The sequence below is a fragment of the Macrobrachium nipponense genome, chromosome 1 (assembly GCF_015104395.2).
Source record: "Macrobrachium nipponense isolate FS-2020 chromosome 1, ASM1510439v2, whole genome shotgun sequence".
In the NCBI taxonomy this organism is placed as follows: Eukaryota; Metazoa; Arthropoda; class Malacostraca; order Decapoda; family Palaemonidae; genus Macrobrachium; species Macrobrachium nipponense.
This window is the reverse complement of record NC_087200.1, coordinates 125,112,230-125,128,520: the sequence shown is the minus strand read 5'-3', so window position 1 is coordinate 125,128,520 and position 16,291 is coordinate 125,112,230. Positions and strand designations below refer to the sequence as shown.

Here is a 16,291-nt window from a genome sequence, read left to right as displayed (position 1 = left end):
CAAAATAAAGATTTAACTTACAAATTTGATGACTGTCCTTATTTGTAGCCATAATATATGACAGCTGAACAAGCTGTAGGACAACCACTTGTAATTCATTCTCAACCATAAATATAAAATTTTTAAAACTCTTATGAACAGATAGATTTAAACAAAATATGAAAATTCTGATGATGAACTTAAAAACTATAGTGTGTAATGGTGATGCAAGTGACTAGGATAAAATTACGCTTATTCTATCTCCTAACATCTTTGGTTTAAATTTTCAGTCACCAAACCTTTCTCCAGCAGCACGCAACCTTCTTTTGATGGTTAGAACACCTGACAATTTTCTATTAGGGGGAAAACAAGGAAGAAAACTTGTTGGAGAACAAAATTAGTACAAGTGTTGATAGGGATCAGCCATGGACTTGTAACTGTTAATTTGTTTTTAATTTTCACTGGGTTGTGATCAAGAAAGAATGACTTGTTTAAAGGCTATTTCACAAAGTACCTATTGAATCTATAATATAAAATTTTTGTCATTTACCCTGCTTGGCAAGACACAGACTTGAGAGCTGGGCCATTGGATATCACAGGTTCATCAGAGCTACTGTACTAACCAAAAACCTCATGTGGGGGTTTTTAGTTTAGCTTTGTTTTGTTAGCTGATTATTGTGTTAATTGAATATTTTCGTAGGTTGTATGAATTGGGTTACGAGATGTACTGATGACTTAAGCTGGGCTGAAGACTTATTTATATACCTGAATGTATTTTACACCATGGCAGTTTATGAAAAATGTACACAGTTAATTTATAAAATTTTTACCTATAAAATTATATTTTCAGAGTGCAATTTCACATTAGCTATTGAATGCTCATAAGCTACTGGGCCATTTGTGCACCAACCAGTAACCAGGATAGGCTGCTGTCATAAAGCCAAAGAGGTTTTTTCATATTCTGTAAGACTAAAAGCTAGATTCATGATGTACCTTTGGGGTTTTAACCAGCTCTCATAAAAGACACTGTTTGCATGGCACATCATCTATTCTGTTTAGTTGGTAGTTATTTACTCATAAATTGAAAGATCCAATGGTACTTTATATAATCGTACTGTAACTACAGGCAGCATGGTACTATACTGTACAATTTCTTACCAGGAATTTGTTTTCAATCACATTCAAATTACACTTTTTAAAACTAAATAAATGATGTAAGCAATGAGAGATGCTGCTCTGAACTCATCCTAATTAAAGATACAATCCAGCTTTACTTATTTAAAATCATCTAGATATACAGTATATATATATAGTATCACAACTTTAGTCTTTTGGTTTTATATTCACAAGTTAGTCACTAGGCCTAGTCCATGGAATGTCTTCTCCACGAAGAGGGTTTTGAGTTAATGTACACATGTAATAATTGTACATATTGTGCCTACATGGAACTGTTCCTCCTACTAAACAAAGCCTTTTCAAAACATTCCATCTGATTTGCATCCAATGGAGGTGCCAAAGAATAAATACCATTACTGGATGTCCAAAGTAGGAAGCTTTTCTTTAGTTTTAGTGGCATCTGCGTTCATTCAGGCAAACAATGCACAATATATTGATGAGATGTAGCGCACAGCAGACCACTGGGACGTAGTTTGTTCATGTGATGTTTCTGTACTTCTACTGGTTAATTGTGTATGACAGAGCAATTCTAGCTTTAAGATCAAATATAAGGCATACAACAGCTCCTTGCAGGAAACTGCCTATGGCATACAAAATCTCCATTCTGGAGGAAGTGTATGCCATCGATTACTCCTATTAAAAATAGGTTGAAGATGATGTCTCAGAGAGATGAGCATAGAGATTCAACCCCCTTCAGAAATTGTCATCATGTGAGCAACATAATCAAGAGCTCCCATATACTTGTCAAAATGCTACCACTCTTTGTATTTATGTATACATATATATATATTTTCTTTTTTTACAAATAACTCAAAATAGAGTTCTCATGGTAAACTAAATAGACTCTTCAATATATCCTGCAAGGCTAATGAGATAACTATCTGTAGTGACAACTGCAACGGAGTGCAGTGTCAAGAGCCCTTGTATAAGTAGAAGCGATAGGCAAGCACATGGGACATAACTGTCTTTTCTCTCAAGTTGTCCTCTTCATTGTGATATTAATAACATTTGGAAGGAACACAAGATATACTGCTATAGAATATTGGGGTGATTTGCAGTAGACCTCTATAGCTCATGTACATAATACAGTATTGTCTTCTTAATCATATAATACAGACAGCTATATTCTCTCTTTGAACATATGGAACTAATAACAGACAACAATAACCCATAAAACTGAGGCATACTGTTTCTGCTAAATGAGATAATTATGTCAAGTTCATGTACTCCTACTTACTGTAAGGGAGGGGTGTTTAAAAATATCTTGCCTAATGGGGGCCTGGCGAGTAGATTGTTTATCGGTACTATGGAATGATGAAAAGTAAATCTCAGGCCAGTAGTAATATCTTCTTTGGGAACAGGAAGATCTTACTTTAGGCACTCGTCCTATTAAAGGAATGCTTGTGATTATTTTCATCTTTTTTTTCATACACACACATATACACAAAATTTAGACAAAAATCCTCTTCAGTAACTTGGATTTACAATTATTGTAGATACCAGAGAAATGACGTTTACGACATTGTAAATATCATTATAGGCTCTTGAAATAACTGATAGAGGTTCTTCTGTAGATTGTCCAAGTTTCATTTGGTGGGGACAGAGAGTGTGTTTGGATGACTTCCACCAGATGTGTGTCGACTACGGCGTCCTAACTTCGATCTAGTAAAATAGAAAAAGAAAAATGTTTAGTTTGTAAATGAAGTACAAAAGCTATAAGTAATAATTTGCCACACCTTTCAAATAAAGTAAAAAGACTATAGGAAATGATATGTGACACCTTTAAAATGATCAAGTCTTGGGATATTCATCATCTCCAACATAATACTATACCTTTACTATAATTTTATGTACAGTTAGTAATTAAAACTTTTAAAGATGTTACTACTATGTGCAAAGTAAACTAGTATATATTATTGAGAGAAACCAAAAGCTTTACAGAAATTAGTTTTAATTTTTGTTTAATAAGTTGGTTGTTTCCTTTATAGTGAAGACCTCTATTTATTCTTCTCAAGATCATCCAGCTTGAATGATGAGAACAGAGACAAAGGTGATCACAACTGAGTTTGCATCTGTAATTGTGTACCCTACATCAAGAAAGAGAACTGGTCAAGAGCACTTAGCATGAGGAAAGGAAGTAAAGCGCAGTCATGTGAGTGATCATCCTGACTACTTTGACAAAGCCTGACGCTTCTCCACAAGCATAATTAATAGTCTCTATAGCTACTTAGGTGGGAAGATTTCTTGTCACACACCCCATAAAAATATCAACCAAGTTAAGTGCAGCATTGTTAACACTCAGAGTGAAAGTAACAGGTCAACCAATAGTTCTGTGGAATAAAAAGGAATACTGATAATGACTTGAGCCCTGTTCATATATTATGGATTGTAATACTTGGGCTGGTCAAAACAGGTTGCAGCATATAGCAAAGAACATATTCCTGAATCCTATGCTTAGGAGGAAAGGGAAATATGGGTGAGGAGGACGAGGTGCTAGATGAATATTATACCGTTAAAACTTAGCCTACTTATGGGTTAGGTCACAAAAACTGAACAAAAGTTGGACACTTTCAAGAAGTGTTATTTAAAAAAATATATTGCAGAAGGAAAATTTTTTCTTTTGACACTTCCCTTCAAGCAATAAATGGCAGATAAACCTCATTTTTAAAATAATGTTGTCTGCTTAAGTTATATCCTCACAAGTCTCTCCGAGCACATGTTATGGCCTTCCCTATTCCTTGCTGGTGCTGTTAGAGGAGGACTGAAAAAGGACACAAAGGCTTGAGGCTGAGAGGAAATTTTCAGCAATTTGGCAATATATCCTGGGACATATAATGTGCTCTGCCAATTCTCTGTATGAAATATAAACTCGACTGGATATGTCAAATCACTAGCAAAGCATAAAAAAAGTCCTATTGAAAATTCATATATTTAATGTATATTTTTGTAAACCATGCTGCATTGTGTTCCATTCTAGCTGAATCAAAGCAGTTTTCTCCACAAGGCTGCTCTTTGCTGCATATGTATGAGAGCCTTGCTCCCTGAATGGAATCCAACTTCTGGTGGTAGTAAAATCCAGCAAGGATTCCAGATCAGGTGAGAATGTTTTGGGTTTCATGCAAGAAGCCTTTAACTTGAATGGCTGAGCAGATATTTGTCTAGCTGCACTACCCACAGTCTTTTTCTTAATGTGGGAATCAGGTAACTAAAAGTAGGTAAGATTCATCTCAAATAATATAAATTTTCATCATAAAATTTATTATTTGGATACTTACCTACTGTTAAAGTAGACCCACCCAGCCTCCCCACAACTTAGTGGGCTGTCAAAGAGAATTCGAAACACACCTGGTGGAGAACAGGTAAACTAGAGCCATCCAGGCAGCCATCCGATATTTTGTTTGAATGCCGACTGGCCTAATCGGGGTGGAGATATAGCTAACTAAGTGTTGGAAAGTATCCAAATAATAAATTTTATAATGAAAATTTATATTTTTGTACAGTTACGAATCCCTGCCCGGAATGTCATTCCTGGCCTAAGTCGCAGTGGAGGGTGTTTTTTTAATAAGAAAGAACATCGCAGAGTTTCGACTCTTCCTTCTTGGAAGGTGATTTCTTCACCTCGCTGGACGATTTGGCTGCTCCCTCTCCCTTGATCGCTCTTCCTGTGGCTAGTTCTACTGTTCCTGTGTCACCTTCCTTTTCTTCCATTGATTTGTCAATGGGAGTGCCACAGGTTGATGCTATGTTTAATGTAGCCCCCTCTCCCTCGGGTTCCAATTATCTTCCTGAGAGGGCAGTCGTCTGGGTGTTGCTTGGACTACAGGGTTCACCTTCCTTGGATGGACTGTTGTCGCATTTCTTGGTGGCTTGTACCCCCTTCCAGCCCCCATTGCTCTACTGCCTCCCCCGGACTCCTCTACGTTGGCCCTCGCGTGCTGCCATCTTGTGGAGCCTCGCCTACATTCTCTGGGTCATGCCTTATTGCTCCACCAGTGAGGCCATTGACAAGCGCTGGTCATAAAGATTTCATGACGTCACTCCAAGCGCCCTCTCAGCCTATGATGTCAGATGCAGCGGCCGCTCATCCTCCCATCACTATGATGTTATCACTTCCCACTATGACATTGTTGTCCTCTCTCGCTGAGCCATCCAAGGCATTGTTTCAAGCGGTCTTCAAGAGGCAGGACTGTTTTGGAAGAGAGGTTTTCTGCCTTCACTGCAAAGAAGATGGATCATAAACATAAGTAAGGTCTCTTCTCCACCTCCTGCTTCTTAGAGATCTCGTAGGGAAGGAGATTTATCCCCTTCTTATGGTTCCTCTCCATCACTGCCTCGTCATTGTGTCAGACGTTGGAGAATGAAGGACTTTGTGGTTTTGTCTTCTGCGAGCGGAGAGAGTGCATCACCCTCTGCCTCTCACGACCGTGTCTCCCCCATGCACGCCCATGTTCGTGCAAGTGAGAGGGGTGCTTCGCCAGTTGCCCTGCAAAGCCTTGCTTCTCCTTTGCAGGTATGTGTTCGTGGGGTTGATAGTGAAGCTTGTGGAAGGGAAGCATCCTTGTCTTCGTTACATGAGAATAGAACCATTTGTCTTTCACGTATGAAGTATACTTCAGCACAAGCTGGAACAGCTCCATAATCTTGGCAAACAACATAGTTGAAATGGTGGACATAAGGGAGGGGGACCAGTTGCTCACGCACTCCTTAGGCATGCCATTCCATTCTTCCCTCAGTCATCACAGAGTTCACACATCTACGTGCTCTTCCTTGTGTGCTGTGTTGTTCTTTGGATGAGTCCCATATATATATCTCTGTTCCCAAGAAGGGTTCACCTGCTTCTTTGGAGGGTATCTCTGCTGGAAGAGGCATCGAATCCTTCTAGAACCTTAACTCTGGCTAATTTCCCCCCAACATCTGGTTTCTCCCTATCTCAGAAGGACAAGTCACCTACTTGCAGACCAGTTGATCTCTCACCAAAAAATTTATCCTTTGAATACCTACAGATGTGTCCATCCCTAATTATCCTTATCCCTTGTAGTCAGTTGCTTGCTGCTTTCTAAAATTTCTTAGCAAGAAAGAACATTTATCAATAAATCACTATCTCTATCTCTTACAGCAGACCCAGTGTCTCCCCCTGCCACCCATGATCTTCCAGTGGCTGAACAAGCAGACATCAAAACTTTATTTCCCCTGTCCCAGCCAGGGCTCTGGTGTTCGAGTTGTACAAGGAGCTGGAGAAGACAGTGAAAAGGAAAAAGATGTTATTGTCACCCCTCCTCCTCTGACTCTCCTCCTCACCATAGAAATAAGAAGAGAAAGTCCAATGCCCAGATTTTTTCCTATTATTCAGCAAAAGCAGTGCTTCAAGTCCACTCATGGGTAACCAGTACACCTGGGGCAGGGGTAATATTTTGGCATAGTATTTCTCATTTGGACAGGAGGACTACCTCTACTTCCCACAATGAGCATTCGAGAAGTTGTTGCAGAGCCCCTTTTCCACTTCTGTTTTGGGTCTCTAGCTTGGGATACGGTCGCATCTCAATACCTCTGTTCTGCACAGCTCTGTTAACCTGCTGTGGAGTAAGCCTGTGCTGCCAGCAAGGTTCTCCCTATCATTTGGCTATGAGTGTCTGTAGGAAGGACCCTTCACCAATTTCTCGCTCAGCTATCTCACACTCTTCAGGGTGTTGTGAACCAGAGTGCTCTCTTTCTAAGGAAAGCTAGCTTGATTGCTTCCACTTCTCAGTTGCATTCCTCCACTTTTTGTGTGTGTCGTCTTCCATGCCCACGTAAAGAGGGAGGGAAGTGGGGTGCAAATTCTTGCCCTTTCCCCAGCCCTGCTTACTCACTTGCAACTGACCACCATAATTGTGGGGCATCAGAGTCTAAGTCCAAATGTTGATCAGATTGAAGCACTGCTGAGTCATGTCTGCCTTCCCCATCAAGGGGCTCTAATGGTGTGGGTGTGAACATGCACAAGAGGTAGCAGAAACTTGGCATGAATCCTTTTTCTTCAGAAGTAGAAATTTCTCAAGCCTCCAGGGATCCTCTAGAACCCAAGGGACCTGCTCCTCTGGAAATCCTTGAGGCTAATATTGAACAGCATTTTAAGGAGGTTATTTTGCACATCTCTGAGCACAACAAGCTAAGTGATTGCAGCTTCAACCTTACCTACAATCTCATCTTTGGAGTAATTCATTCAGAGAGGTTCTGTGGTGTTTTGGTAGAGGTGAACACCTATCTCTAGGCCTCATGAGTTCTCATGCTACTAACAGAGGATCTGACTCTGCTTAGGTGCACTGGTCTGCCAACTGACAAACAACCTCACTCCAGATTGTCAGGAGGGCTTAGCCTTCAATGTTGTGGAAGCCAATAATATGGAATCTATTGTGATGGCTTCAGTTCATCCTGTGTCTTGGTTAGACCTGTGGATGTGTGCCCTCATTGCCATCATCCTGAAGTTTCTCCTGTTAGAAGAGCTACTGTTAGGGATTAGTAATGTCAAGTGGGTAGAAAAGAGCTACTGTTAGGAGATTAGTAGTGTTAAGTGGTAGGACCCTCACTTACCTTGAGCACAAAGTTTCCAATTAGTGGGTTAATTAGTGGATGTATGGTGAAGAGACCTCTTACTTTCTTACCATGTGTCTCACAAGGGCAGCTGCTTGCTGTAAAATAACTCTGTGATAGACTCCCAGCTCTATTTTTCTCCAGGAAAGATGCATGGAGCAGTGGATCTTCATCAAGAGGACTTTAGAGACATTTTTCCTGTGAATTCAAACCTTTTCAGAGAGGCAAGGCACCCTCTACTAAACCTTCAGGTCTGGCTAAACCCTACATGTCTGGCATACAGAAGAAGAGTACTAGTCTTCTTCCACCACTAAGAAAGGCAGAGAACCTAAACAGCTTTTCATCCTCTTTCCCCAGTCCAACAGAGAGGTGGAAAAAGAAAAGAAGGACGGTGGCCATGAAGGGTGGTGAAACCACACACAGACACACAAACATGCACGTACACACTCGCACACTCACACTGGAGCCTCAGGTTGTGTCAGTCCTGCAGGATGAATACAAGCTCACATTCAAGAGCTTTTACCCATCCATGCCCATGCCAGTGAACATGATTCTGTTCCTGACTTACACTCTGGATTCTTGGAAATCTTTAACTTTGTTGGCAGAGGTGGAAACAACATAAAGAAAAGTACTGTAAAACTTGTGGGCTGTGGGTCTCTGATGATTACAACTGTCTCTTGCTAGCAGAAAAAGCCTCAGCAAGCTGGAGACCAGTCATTGACCTCAGTACTGAGTGAACATGTTCTCAGACTCCATACAAGATGGAAGCTGCCCACTCAGTGTTGGAATCCAAGGGCAGCTTCCATCGAAAAGGGTAAATTTATGACCTTGATAGATCTTCAGGATGCTTACTTCCAAATTCCCATCCATCAGGACTAATGATAGTGCCTCAGCTTTGTCTGTAACAAGACAGTGTTACAGTTCAAGTTTCTGTGCTTCAGTCTGGTAACAGCTCCTCAGCTGTTCAATCGAGTGTTCACCGCAGTGTCTCCTTGGGCTTATATGAAAGGCATCCACATTCTATGTTACCTAGATGAATGACTGATCCTGGCCTCAGGGAAATGCCTTCTACAGGACACAATGCATGCTAATCTTTGGTCATGATCTAGGAATAGTGATTAACTGGAAATAAATCCAACCTCATCCCCAAGCAGCAGATGAAGTATGTCTAAAAAACTTCAGGGAGGTTGCAGGGCAGTTTCAGTCTGAGCAGGAACAGCCCACTTAGTGATGACAAGTAGTTCTGGGTTATCTTTCATCACTGGAAAAGTTCGTCCCTCACAGTCAGAGTCACCTTTGATCTCTTCAGTGGCAACAGAAATAGAATTGGTCTGCCTCCAAGGACCTGTCTCCCCAGCTGATTCCTTAGAACAGAGAAGTGAGCTCTTCCCCTCCAAAGATGCATATTTTCTTAGATTTATCAAAGAGAGTTTGGGACAAACACCTGTGAGGACAATTAATTTCAGGGGTGTGGACTTGAGAGTTTCCACATGTGCACATTGTGTTAGAAATGCCAGCAGCCTGGCTGGCACTGCAGGCTTTTCAGAGCAGCCTGCAAGGACACCAAGTGATAGTCACAAGTGTCAACATGACCTGTGGCATACAAAAACCAGCAAGGGAAGATGGTGTCCCACACCCTATGTCAAGTTGAGGGCCAAGTACATTCCAGGCAGGTTGAACTTCCTAGCAAATCAGCTCAACTGCTAGGGTTAGGTGGTGGGGATGGGAAGAAGCTATTAAATCTTTGTGAATCTCCCATGATCAGTCCTTTTGCTGCCAGATTAAGTAGGAAACTTCTCATCTTCTGCTCTCCAGTCCCAGCACTATGGGCAGCAATGGAAAACACATTTCAATATCTGTGGGGCAATCTGGATTTATACACTTTTTTACCTTTCAATCTTTACTGGATGATCAACAGAAATTTTGTCATCCTGGGTCTTCAGCTGAATTTGGCCACATGCCAAGTAGAAAGATACGGTGGTACCTCGAGATACGAAAGGCTCAACTTATGAAAAACTCGAGATACAAAAGCTGACACAAAAAATACAAAAGCTGACACAAAAAATTTTACTGCTCTACATATGAAAAGTTTTCAAGATACGAAAGGTTTCTGAAAGTCCGAGATTCGCCCGATAACAATTTTGAAACTCGCGCCGTGCGCCGCCATCTTAGTCCTAGTAGACTCGCCACCATCCTCCTGCTCTCCCATTGGTTCCTGATGCTAGCCAAGCCATGAGATCCTCTCCTATTGGACAGTATCCCTCCCATCATGCATCTTACGTGGTGGCGTGCCTTCGCTCGGCCACTTCGCACCCGAAGCTTTATCCTACGCATGTGGCATTCGTTCGGTCCAACGATTTAGTATCGTAAATTCGTTAGTGATTTCGTTGTGCTACTTTATCGTGTTGTGAGAACCTAATTAGTATACGTACTACATACGTAACTTAATTACGTACAGTACATATTAGTCATGGGTCCCAAGAAAGTTGCTGAAGTTCACAGAAAGAAGAGAATGCTTTCTATGGAGACAAAAATGGAGATAATAAAAAAGTATGAAGCTGGCTTGTGGTTGAGTGTGATCGCTAAGGAATACGGCCGAAATTCGTCGACGATAGGCACCATCCTTAAGCAGAAGGAAGCCATCAAAGCAGCTACACCTTCCAAGGGCGTGACTATTTTGTCCAACAAGAGGAGCCATGTGCATAATGAAATGGAAAGGCTGCTTCTTGTATGGATCGAGGACAAAGAAATCGATGGCGATATGATAACCGAGACGGCAATCTGCCAGAAGGCCAGCGCTATTTTCGGCGATTTGATTGCCCAAGCCGAAGACGACGGCGGAGAGGGGACATCAACGGCAACCCCAGAGTTAAAGGCTTCTCATGGGTGGTTCGAAAAATTCCGTAAACGGACTGGCATCCATTCGGTGGTGAAGAAATTGAAATTACGTAAAGTATAAAAAGGTAAAAAGAAATGTAAAAATCAAAAAAAGACAAAATAAATTTTATTTTAAGTTTTTTGTAAAGTTAAGTGTTACAGTTTTGTTAATGTGTTTTGTAAAGTTTAGTTTGTTTTTCTGACATTTTTTTATGTGTTTCGTAAAGTAAGTGTACGTATCTGCCGTTTGTCCTCCTCCTCCTCCGCCGCCACTTTCGGAGATAGCCTCACTCGAAAGGTAAGCTTCCACATTTTACGTTACAGTAATAATATTTCTTGTACACTAATATACACTTTATTTACAGGTTTTGCATTTTTATTATTAAGTTACATATTGAATGGTCCAAATTGTTGTAGTATTTCATTGTTTATAGGTCAATTTAGCTTTATTATGAAATTTACTGGGGTGTTTTTGGAGGGCTTGGAACGGATTAGCCATTTTACATGTAAAATGTGGTCCAAGATACGAAAAACTCATGATACGAACGGATTAATTTCATATCTCGAGGTACTACTGTATGTTAAATCTCTTAGTCAAAGCACCAAAAGAGTTTCCCAATGGACCACCTTCCTGTATCAACCACAGAATCACAGGTAGTATCACCAGGTGGTTCAGTACCCTCACCATCACAGGTGGACTGTGAAACACTTCCTGAAATGCTGTGCAATTGAAATCTCAAAAGTGCAAGCAAAGATACAATACACTACTATCTTAAAACAATTCTCCTTGTATTTTAATGTTTAATTCCATTTTTATCTATTATTTATTAATTTGTAAAATGTAGGATGTTTCATTCATAAGCAGAGGTTGTCATAGGAAGGTGTCACAAACACTTTCCTTTTGGTTTATCAAGTTACCAAGCAGGCATACGATTCTTTTTTTGAGGAATCTGACCTCCTTGCCCACCAGAAAGTTAACCAAGTTAGGGGCTTGGGACCATCTCTCGCCTTTTGGAAGAACTTTTTTTGTTTACATATTAGACAATGAGGGCAAGGGTCTGGTGTATAATCAAGCCCCCTTTACCTCATTCTACTTGAGGGATGTCACCCACAAGTCCCCTGTTACTTTCTCCTTGGTACCCATGGTGGTTGTTCAACTACGGTTACCTCATTCTTATTTGGGAGTGCATGAGAAATGAATAACTGACCCTTGTTTCCTTTTCATTTTTCCCCATTCTGAATGCATCTCATCTGATGTGCAAGCTGGAAGAAGGGCAATGTACAGCCTTTTTCAGAGATGATCACTTATAATTAGCCATAAAAATGCTGCCTGTTGATGTGACACCTTCTTAAGAGCTGTCTTGGTTCTCCAAATCTTTGTTCTCATGCATTTCTTTTGCTGTCATATTTAACATGTAGAACATTTTCAGTACCAATTGCATCAAGATAAAGTGTTTACAAAATGTAAGAGATGAATAATAGTGAAAATTAAGGAAAGCAACCAACGCAGCAATGATTTTTGTGCCACAATACATTAAGGTGATTCCTCTAATAAGTAATACCATGTAATAGGAGGACTGAAGATTACTTCTATACCTATGAAAAACTATTCTCAGATTATATAATATACTGAGCAGTACTGTAGTATAGGACAAGTCAAATAAGAAGTTTCTGTACTGTATGAACACACCGATGTTGAATCTACTGAGTTTTCCACAGCAAAATAAAACTAACAGAAATGAGGAGTAAATAATCATCAGTGAAACAGTCTAAGACTTGAGGGATATGCCACAACAATAAACAGGTGTCTGATTCAGCCTCATCATGTCATTGCAATTTTTGCTTAGAAGTTAACAGTGCTAGATGGAAACTAATTAACTTTATATAAGAAAGTTTCACAAATATTGTCTTTCTTATAACATATCCAGATAATTAAATTTACACAAAATAATGATTTTTACGATAAATAAATTTTTCAGGTACGTACCCTTTATCATTTAGCTTTATCTGCGGCGTCACTTGGCATGGGTTCAACAAGTGTTAAAACTTGAAGCAAATATCTTGGTCGCTCATTCTACTCTTAATCTTTTTAAAAGGGGAGGGAGGGTTTCAGTGATAGAGGGCAAGTACCTAAAAAATTTATTTTTATCATAAAAGTCTATCATTTACGAGGTGAAACTTACCCTCTATCATTTAGCCGACTCCAACATTGTATGCTGGAGGCGGGCAAGAGATGACTTATATACAGGCAGTTCACTGGTTAACAGTGAGGGGTTCCATTCCCAGCCAAGTGCCAATCATTGAAAAGTGTTGATAACTAAACATCGCAATAATTACAGTAATAAAGGGCATTTACAGCATCATGAGTGGCAATAAATTGCCTATCTACACCGATATACTGCTTACCAACACTGATAAACCTCTTACCAATGCTAGCTGAAAATCTGGTTAACCATGTCGTTAGCCAAGAATCATAAAACTGAAACGCCGTTAACCGATGCTGCCAGTAGGCTAAGACGGCCTGTAATCAAATTATCAGATATCATTATAAATATCCTCACTGCTGATTACCTGATGAACATGATCCCATGGCAAGTACTTGTCGGATAAGGAACCAAGTTCCACTATCTTAGGAGGTGGAATGTGAGCCCCAGATGTGGCCACTGGTTGATGTGCAACGCAGAATGGCAATTTATTGGCCCCTGTGCCTCAAGCTGACAGGAGCTACAACCACAACTAAACTATGATCCCTCAAGACGTACCACCTACCTAATTGAGTTGCTGTGGCACCTCACACCCCAAAAAAAAAGCCCAAATTGGAAGAAAAGTCATACAGTGGTACCTCGACATACGAAAGGCTCAACTTACGAAAAACTCGAGATACGAAAGCAAATATGAAAAATTTTACAGCTCTACATACGAAAAGTTTTCAAGATACGAAAGGTTGTTGCTGTAAAGTCCCGAGATTCGCCCGGACCACCGAGAACAATTTTAAAACTCCCGCGCCGCCAACTGAGTAAACTCGCCACCTTCCTCCCACTCTCCCATCGGTTCCTGATGCTAGTCACCCAATAAGATCCTGCTCTCCTATTGGTCAGCATCTACCCATTGTGCTTTAAGTATTCTATTGGTAAAAGGATGCTGTAAATTGAAAAACTTATTCATGCAATACATTTAATATGAAAAAAAAACATTAGGTAAAGATAGAATAAAGAATAGAAATGAATGGTTATTATACTGTTTGGTAGTTTCAGTAGATGAAGAGAGATAATGAAAATTTATGGCTTACTGTGTACTAAGAAAAGTGATTGCTTGGCGATCATTAGATACTCGTAAGTGCTGGATGTAAACAGAAGTTGGGAAGCTTTTTTTTGTTTGTTTATTATAGTTAATGGTTACTTAATAATTATTTGAAATGAGTACATGCAATACATTTAATAAAGAAATTGTGAATTAGATATCATAAAATATAAAATAAATCAGACTGCTATCATGGAAGTCAACAAATACGTATTTTTCAGAATTCTTCTTCTGTTTTAATATTACGTTACGTATATGTTTCATTATAGCTGTCAGTAACTCGGTATCTCCATTAGGTAAAGATAGAATAAAGAATAGCAATGAATGGTTATTATACTGTTTGGTAGTTTCATTAGTTGAAGAGAGATACTAATGAAAATTTATGGCTTACTGTGTCCTAGGAAAAGTGATTGCTTGGCGTTCGTTCGGTACTCGTAAGAGCTGAATGTAAACAATTGATTGGAAGGTTGTTTTGTTTTTTTGTTTGTGTATTATAGTTAATGATTAATTAATAATTATTTGAAATGAGTACATACTGATTATTTATACATTTTATTGGCATATTCTAAGCTTTTAGCTTCTTAGGTTTAGATGTCAGAATCATAGACTAGGCTACCGTAGCAACCGCTAACATAGGCTAGGCTTATTTCTAAGGGACATATGCTAAAGTCCTAATATATGCAGTAAAAATGGGGTTGAACATTGCATGCAGTTGAATATTACTCAAGTATGTACAGTATTTTGCCTTTTTGGAGTCATATTTCTTCCGTCGGATCGGCTTCGTAACCCTAGAACATGTGTTGTAGGCCTGGAAATATAATTTACTGGGGTGTTTTTGGAGGGCTTGGAACGGATTAGCCATTTTACATGTAAAATGTGGTCCAAGTTACGAAAACCTCACGATACGAAGGGCGCCTCGGAACGGATTAATTTCGTATCTCGAGGTACTACTGTATGTACTTAATCAGCTTAGGGTAGCTTTCTCCAGTAAGGAGCAATGGCTCTGCAGCATCAAATAACATAATTTACTCTAAACAAAAAGAAAAGAGACTATTTGCCCCTAATCCCAGAACAAACAAAGCAAGGACAACTACAGTATACAATATGAGCCAAGTACCTAAATAAAGTGGAGTAAACTACCATGTATGAACTCATCACATACAGTTCCCCTTTACACAGGAAGGAGATAGCTAGAGAGAAACTTTATCTGTTTGTGACACATAAAGGGAAGACTTGGAGATAATCTCCCATGCTGAAACCATAGGTGCTAGTGTACGGCTTTCTTCATACTGAATCTCTATGTCCCTAAAGTAGTTTGAAGCAAATGTTGAGCTATGTACACCACTATGCTGCCAAAACTAGATGGTCTAGAGAGATGCGCTGCTGGAAACTAAAAGCTTTAGCCACTGCTCTGACATCTTGTGGTTTCACCTTCAAAAGGGGATAAATCTCTGGAGAAACTGCATGGTGTGCCTCCAGAATTAAGGACTTGATCAAGAAAGCCATGACATTCTTTGACATAGGAACCTCAGGCTTCCTGACCAGACAAAATGGGTTCTTACACTATTTCCTTTCAGGTTTATCCCTTAATGAATGGTGTGATATATAATTATAATTTTACAAAATAAAATAAAATTATTTACGTATTAGAAAAAACATATCCAAGTTGGTAAAATTTATGATTGTCTTGTAAAAGAGGCCCCACAAGGGGTTATAAATGGTCACTGTTCATACGCAAACAAACCTTCGGTCTTAACAATAGGATCATTTTCTAGTGTCTAGCTGGATCCGGTTAATCACAGATGAAAAACAAGGAATCTTGTGAAACCTGGCAACGTGGGTATGTCGGGTGAAAACTGGTCAAGGGCCACGCTATAGCGTTCAGTCTTTTTCTTAACTGCCTGGGCAAGAGTTGTGGTTGCCCTCTCTCGGCCTTTTACCTGGTTCATTGCCTGTTTTCGCTTGTGATTCTGTGTTTGTGTGTGTGCTTGTATTATGGCTTCTTCTGCTCCTTCTCGGCCTCGCCTGCATGTTTGCCCAGGTACTCAAGGTTTTCAGTGTTCTCATTTCCTGGCTTCTTCAGCTACAGACCCACATACAACTTGCAGTAGGTGTTGTTCTGACGTTTGTACCATAAGGAATCCCTGCCCAGAATGTCGTGCATGGCCTAGAGAGCAGTGGAAGTTATTTTATAGTAAGAGGGAGCATCGTAGAGTTTCTACCCTTACTTCAAGAGAAGTCAAACCTTGTACCCAGTCAAAGGATCCTCTATCTGGGCATGGTCATCGATACGGAAGTTTCAAGGGTTTTCACGTTGGATCAGAGGTTGGAGAGGTTGCGAGTGGCGGCACTTGACTTCTTATCGCAACCACATCAGTCAGCTCATCAGTGC

The 16,291-nt window shown here is 40.0% G+C and overlaps 1 protein-coding gene across 1 annotated transcript in view; it reads right to left on the bottom strand.

The window, feature by feature from the left end:
• Positions 1 to 1,944: 1,944 nt before the first annotated feature.
• The window catches only part of LOC135219597 (kinesin-like protein unc-104), a 298,157-nt gene continuing 283,810 nt past the window's right edge, over positions 1,945 to 16,291 (bottom strand). The window contains 1 exon segment of the mRNA XM_064256487.1: positions 1,945 to 2,817. Within this exon segment, the coding sequence (XP_064112557.1) occupies positions 2,742 to 2,817 (76 nt within the window). The 3' untranslated portion in view covers positions 1,945 to 2,741.